The sequence below is a fragment of the Triticum urartu genome, chromosome 5A, assembly GCF_056163025.1.
Source record: "Triticum urartu cultivar PI428250 chromosome 5A, HENAU_Tu73, whole genome shotgun sequence".
NCBI lineage: Eukaryota > Viridiplantae > Streptophyta > Magnoliopsida > Poales > Poaceae > Triticum > Triticum urartu.
This window is the reverse complement of record NC_141877.1, coordinates 559,995,374-560,001,393: the sequence shown is the minus strand read 5'-3', so window position 1 is coordinate 560,001,393 and position 6,020 is coordinate 559,995,374. Positions and strand designations below refer to the sequence as shown.

Sequence of the window (6,020 nt, the reverse complement as noted above, 5' to 3'; positions counted from 1 at the left end):
GGTTTCTTTGACAATAATGATAGAGGCCTCTCATACTTTACTTAGCATCCTCTTATTTGTAGGATAGATTGCTCTCAAAACAGGCTTTCTCCATGCTTTATAGATAAAGCAAACCACCACAAGGTTGTGCAATAAGTTCAAGTACAGGAAAACATAAACATAAGTATGCTGGGGCAACAATACAACCATGCCCTAACAAAAAGAAGAAAAGCAAAAGATACCACCAAGTTGCTGGCAAAGCAACAACTATCAGTCGAAGCAAGGCGGTGTCCTGCTGCAATCTGCACATCGATCATCCCGCCTAACCGATCTCTATCCTGCTGCCTATAGAGCGGGTATCAGTGCTGCAAAATGGCCAGAAATTGGAATATAGACAGACTGGCCCGTCACAAGAAAACCCACTTTAATGAGGTTGCACCGAGTAAATGAGGCACCTTATTAAACGAGTACAACTTTTGCCGGAAAGAGATATACTACTATAAATTCACACTAATTGTATTGATTGAAACACGTTTGGGTCTATATTTGGCATGAATTAATTATAAATTTACAATTGTATGGTTATGTGTCATAGCTACACCTTTGTCGAAAAAAAAAGTGTCATAGCTACACAATGGCCTCGCCCAACCTCTACCCTCCATTTTCCGGCGTACATCAAGTGCACACGCTACATGCACAATGGTCTTGCCGGAACTTACTTCTCTCTTTTCTACATAATTTGTTACTAGCTCCTGCAAAATACAATATTGCTGCCTATTGCTTTATTAGAAGTCAATATTAATCCGCGCAAACAAATATTAGTCATTAATAACATAAAGTAATTATTGATGGAGTGGATCGAGTTCTCACATAATGTAACTGATTTAAAAGTTGGATTGGTACACATTAATTTTTCAATAAATAGCATGGTGTCACCAGCTTTGCCGCATATGAGGTTTTATGCTTCCAGATATCCCGTGTGAAAAAATAAACCGAAGAATTCATATACAAAACGGTTTCACCCGAGTTGTTCTCCCTTTCCCGCGAATTTCACATGTGCAACGGTCTCACCAAATTCGCTCCTCTCTTTCCCGCGTAATTCACATGCATAACGGTATCATCCGCGCTCCCCCGTTTTCCAGGTACTTCGCGTACAAGAACGGTTTCCCCACAAACTCACTTCTTTCTTTCCGCGCACTCCATCTACACCACAGTCTCGGTCCCCACCCTAACTCGTTTCTCACTTTACCATCTCTTGCTTTGTGAGAATTCAAGACTTACCCGCACAAAAGATGAATCTTATTTATCTGCAACATGGAAGCAATGAAAACTGGAATGACAAAGGTTCTGAACAGAAAGAAAAAATAATTTCTTTTTCTAAAAAGCAAAGACAGGAAGACAGTTCAGAATACACAATCCTACATAGCTCCGTGTGGATTTCTCTCGAAAAAAAAGTCGGTGTACATGTACGAGGAAAAGTACCCTGGACCAAGCGCCCCGGTCCGGCTGCTAGCGGCACCCCCCACCTCTCACTCTTCTATTTCTACGGGCACAATAGGAACGGCGTTGTTACGCCTCGGTCCCCCCAACCCCAAACCCCCAGTGACTTGCCCGAGTTCCACCGTAGCTTCTCCCTTCGCCCAGCTGACCAAGGCACTCGATTCCATCGCCCTGCGCCGTGCTCCGCTGAGTTCTAACGCGGAGGTCAACGAGGATCGACGAGGAGCAGGAGGTGGCGGAGATGGTTGTGGGCGGCGGCGAGATGGGGGACTCGCCGGGTGTATCTCGCGTGCCCCGCGAGGCGCTCGCCGCGTGCTTGACGTGCCAGCTCTGCAAGGGATACTTGGGGGAGGCCAGCGCCTTGGCCGAGTGCGGCCACACATGTGAGTTCCCTGTCTCTTTCTACGGTTTTGTTTTGTCCTCGCTCTCTCTACTCTTCCGTGTCTTCTCCGCACACGCTGGCGTCCCGCTCCGGTGTCCGTCTGTCTCTACGGTTCTGTTTTGTCCCCGCGTTGCCCGTCTGTCTCTCAGTCGGCGGTGGCGTTCTGATCGCAGAAGTGCGCCGGAGCCGCCGCCCTTGTCGTGCGAAATCCCAGAAGGCCTTTTTTCCAAGAACTAGCAACCACTGCTCGCGTGCTGCTGTCCCACTGGCATACCACTCGTCTTGCCCACGGGCATAGCTCTTCATAGCAAGCCTTGCCACCTGATCTGCCGGCCATATCATCCTCATGCCTGCAATTAGTAGGCATCGATATGAGCTTGCGCCGTCGGAGGCACACCTCTCCAACTCAACATACTTTGGATTTTGTCCCGGCAGACCTCTGCACACCTCTCCCGGCGTTCTCGTTGGAGCTCAGCCGTAACCGCGTGCGCTACTCTGGAGAAACCCCGTGCCGCCCGCCCAGCGAGGCCGTGGTTAGTGAGCGCATACAAACAGGCAGAGGCAGCTGGGGTCCTGCATGAACGCATGATCAGACGGCGCCTGGGCCGGCCCTGGGGGAGGGGGGCAGGGCATTGGGAGCGCCGAGCTAATTATGGGCCCACGCCCATTACATCATGTATTTTGTATAGCATGCACTGTAGAAATGAATGTTCGGGATAGCGAGCTCCGAGACGGGGGAGAGAAGGCGGCGGGGCCTTGGCCGAGGCGGGCAGCCGGGCACTGAGTAGCGCGCACCCGTGTACAGGCCATCGCGGCCGTGGAGCACAGCCATTGCGGCGGCGAGCTCGCAGAAAACCCGGTGGGAGCAACTTTGTCGTGCTCTCGGTCTGTTGTGCTTTCTAAGCCCGTGCTCTCACCGGTGCCAATACAGCAAGCATGCAGCCTTTGGCCATTCCGGTTGTCTTCCATGTCCTGTCACCCTTGCCGCATGCACGCTGCAGCTTACCAGCTGTTTGAAGCCAACACGAACTCTTGCATAACATACCAAGTCGTGTTTAACTCCACCAACAGGGCATGCGCCAGGGCTTTCTGCGTCATGCACACTTTCCCCGCAACCTGTGCAATCCATCCTCTTGGAACGGTGTTCGGTCCCCGTTTTCTCGTTGGCTAAACCACTTACAGTGCATGTTTTCCCCCGGAGCTTTGGGTGCTAGGAGCAAAACTTGCAAAGCGTTGGCCCCATTGCAAGGTTAATGGAACTGTGTGGTGCCGATGCACTCCAGTAGTTGTGAACTTGTGATTAGAAATGTTGTGTCAATTTGGTTATCCCATGAACGGGTATTCAGCCGCGTGTTGTCCGCTTCCTTGTAGTTACTCATTGGAGAGAATTGTTAATTGTGTTGGGAAAGTATTTCACTTCTGTGCTCATTCTTAACTAAAATGTGGATGCACCACTTTTACTTTGACAAAGTGGCTACACCATATTATGTAGAGGCGAGGAGTACGATCATTCTTAAAAAAAATGTGGCTGCACCACTTGATCGATAGGCCTGGCGCTACTGCTGCACCACTACTTGCGCTCTAAAATTTGATGCAAGTCAAGTATCTAGTCTTGTATCCCTAAAAAAAAAAGATAGTATCTAGTCTTCTTGCATTGTTACTACTAGCTAATTTACTCCTAATATTGTTGAGCACGTAAAATTCGGTTCTTTCAAATCTCTATATAAAACATGCATGCCTGTCTGTGGGGTTCCTCTTGTGACAGCTTTTTTGTAAGCAGTTTGCTGCAGGGAGTGTATCACGAAAAAAATAAATGAGGAGGAGATCGTATCCTGCCCCGTATGTGACACTGCTCTTGGGATTGCTCCTGAAGAGAAACTCGGGTAAGTAATTGTGAAAATACAAAGGTTATCTATATAGTTCCCTAAAACATTGTTTTTTCAATTTATCAGTTCTCATTTTTTTAAATCTATGTATAAGCACACCTGCATACTTATGCAATACAAGTGTAAATTATAAGCTAGTAAAATCTCACTAATAACCAGACGAAACTTTTTTTTGAAGCAAAAGCTTAGAATGTATCTATGTATAGAATAAACTATCTATGTATATATACATTTTTGTTTTGTCAAACAAAAGCTTAGAATTCCATCCACTTATTCATTTTTTTTCCTGCGATCTCGACTCAAGCACTATACTATATGCTGCTACCTAACATGATTGATTGTTTCCTTGTTTTGTAGGGCTGATGAAAAAATACAGGCTATAAGGGACAAGGTGTTTCCACCAGAGACAGAAGTGGAGGATAGTCGGGAAAGCCAAGAAGCAGACCTGCATGATGGAATAACTACCCCAGTCTGGTTTTCATTAGTGACTGCACCAAAACAGTATGTTTGCAGCATATCCAAGTGGACGATGTTTGTTTTGTCCTCAATTCAAAATGAAAACTGTTTTGCAGGGTAAAAGCTAAACGGCTGCCCCAGATGGAAAATAATTTCTACAGAATTAAGTGAGTTCCCCGTTAATCTTCAAGTTTTTTTGTTAACAATGATAAAGGTCTCTCATACTTTACTTAGCATCCACTTCTTGTTCAATATGAAAAAACTATGCAGAATTAAGTGAATTCCCCTTTAATCTTCACATTTCTGTTCAATATGGATTTTTCTTCTTGTTTCAGTGATGGAACTATGCAGGTCTCCTCCATCCTGAAGCTCATTATTAAAAAACTTGAGCTAGCAAGTGACGTTAAGGTGAGCTTTTTAGATGTCTTTGTGCTTTCATTTTTTATTATTGTGTTGGGCGGGCCTCTTGTCAAGGTGCTTGCTTCCAAGTATTAAAATTAGATCAGGAATAAATCTGCAGTTTGCTGCATTGTAGATTTTATTTTTCAGAAATAGTGAAGGGGCCGGTCTCCCTATCAATTTCCATTGAAAGGAAGCACCCTGCTGCATCTGTAGACTTCGATGGTGACCTAGCAAAATTTAGTTGCATCATTATCATTCTTCCTATTATCGTGCATGTAAGCCGAGAAAATGGCATAAGATCTCATATATTCTGTATGCAGGTGGAGATCTTATGCCATGACAAGTCGGTATGCCCCTCAACGACACTGCACGGCCTCCTCAAGCGATGGCTCAGCCGCAAACCGAAGGACATGATCCAGAGGCCGGCGGGGGCTCCGGCGGATGAGTTCGTTATGGAGCTTCACTACCGCCAGTGCCTGGGGTCCAAGTCTCTCTGCTGCAGGACGAAGACAGCCTCCCTGCCATGCTATTGCAGCAACTAAGCTACAAAGGGAGAACCTTTTGCTGCTAGCTCCTCCGTCTGCGTGATCAGCTCGTCATCGTCGTCCATTAGTCGGCATATTTGTCAATCTTTTTTTGGAACGTGTGAAGAGAGAGGAGGCATAAAAAGAGCTTAGTGATAGCAGCAGAGCTGCTTGACAAAAATCTGAACGTTTACATTTACTACATTTTGGTTTTACAGTTATGACAAGAATTTGCGGACAAAATTGCTTTTGTGTTTGTGGTGATTTTGCTTATTTTCTCATTGTACAAGGTTGTGCAGCAGCCATGATCTGGTCAAAAGACTAGTACTCTTCTCACGACGTATCTTGGGAGGTGATATTTTTAAAAGTTCTGGTATTTAATTTATACTTTGATCTGAGTAACGAATATCCCACTTTAGACACCTACCGTGGTGGGCTCTTGCAAGGTCTCTGAGAAGTAGGTATTTATCTCCATTTTTGTGAATAAAACAGTTACGTCGTCAGCTAATTTTTTAGAAAAAAACGTCTGATATATTCACCAACTGTTAAGGCAGTACAAAGCATACTAGAAGTAAATATTACATCCTGGTCCATCGACAACCTAGCGACGACTACCAGCATTGGAGCGAGCCGAAAGCGCACCACCATCATCGCCCATCCCTTACCGGAGCGAGACAAACCTTGGTGTAGCGGACAGTCTAGAAGTTGTCGTGCTAAGGCCCAGTAGAACTATCACGCCAGAACTGCAACCGCCGGCAATGAAGAGAGGTATAGATCGGAAGGATCAAACCTATAGACACATGAATGAAGACAAATGCCAAGAGAATCTTGCGATATCCGTCCGAGACACACCCTCACACGCCCTCCGATGCCAATGGACGCAACGCCAAA

General features: G+C 46.0%; 1 protein-coding gene across 1 annotated transcript; it reads left to right on the top strand.

Annotated features, from left to right (window-relative positions):
- The first annotated feature begins 1,485 nt into the window (after nucleotides 1-1,485).
- Nucleotides 1,486-5,350, top strand: LOC147972861 (uncharacterized). Its single transcript, XM_087523796.1, has 6 exons — nucleotides 1,486-1,862; nucleotides 3,642-3,744; nucleotides 4,105-4,248; nucleotides 4,320-4,370; nucleotides 4,539-4,611; nucleotides 4,926-5,350. The coding sequence occupies exons 1-6, from the start codon at nucleotides 1,721-1,723 to the stop codon at nucleotides 5,145-5,147; spliced, it is 735 nt and encodes a 244-aa protein (XP_087379922.1). The 5' UTR covers nucleotides 1,486-1,720; the 3' UTR covers nucleotides 5,148-5,350.
- The last annotated feature ends 670 nt before the right edge of the window (nucleotides 5,351-6,020 follow it).

Bases quoted from the DNA above. Each gene is read 5' to 3' on its own strand.
- LOC147972861 (XM_087523796.1), top strand. From the start codon at position 1,721: ATGGTTGTGGGCGGCGGCGAGATGGGGGACTCGCCGGGTGTATCTCGC. The intron at 1,863-3,641 runs GTGAGTTCCCTG...TTTTGTAAGCAG, and splicing joins GGCCGAGTGCGGCCACACAT to TTTGCTGCAGGGAGTGTATC. The intron at 3,745-4,104 runs GTAAGTAATTGT...CTTGTTTTGTAG, and splicing joins GCTCCTGAAGAGAAACTCGG to GGCTGATGAAAAAATACAGG.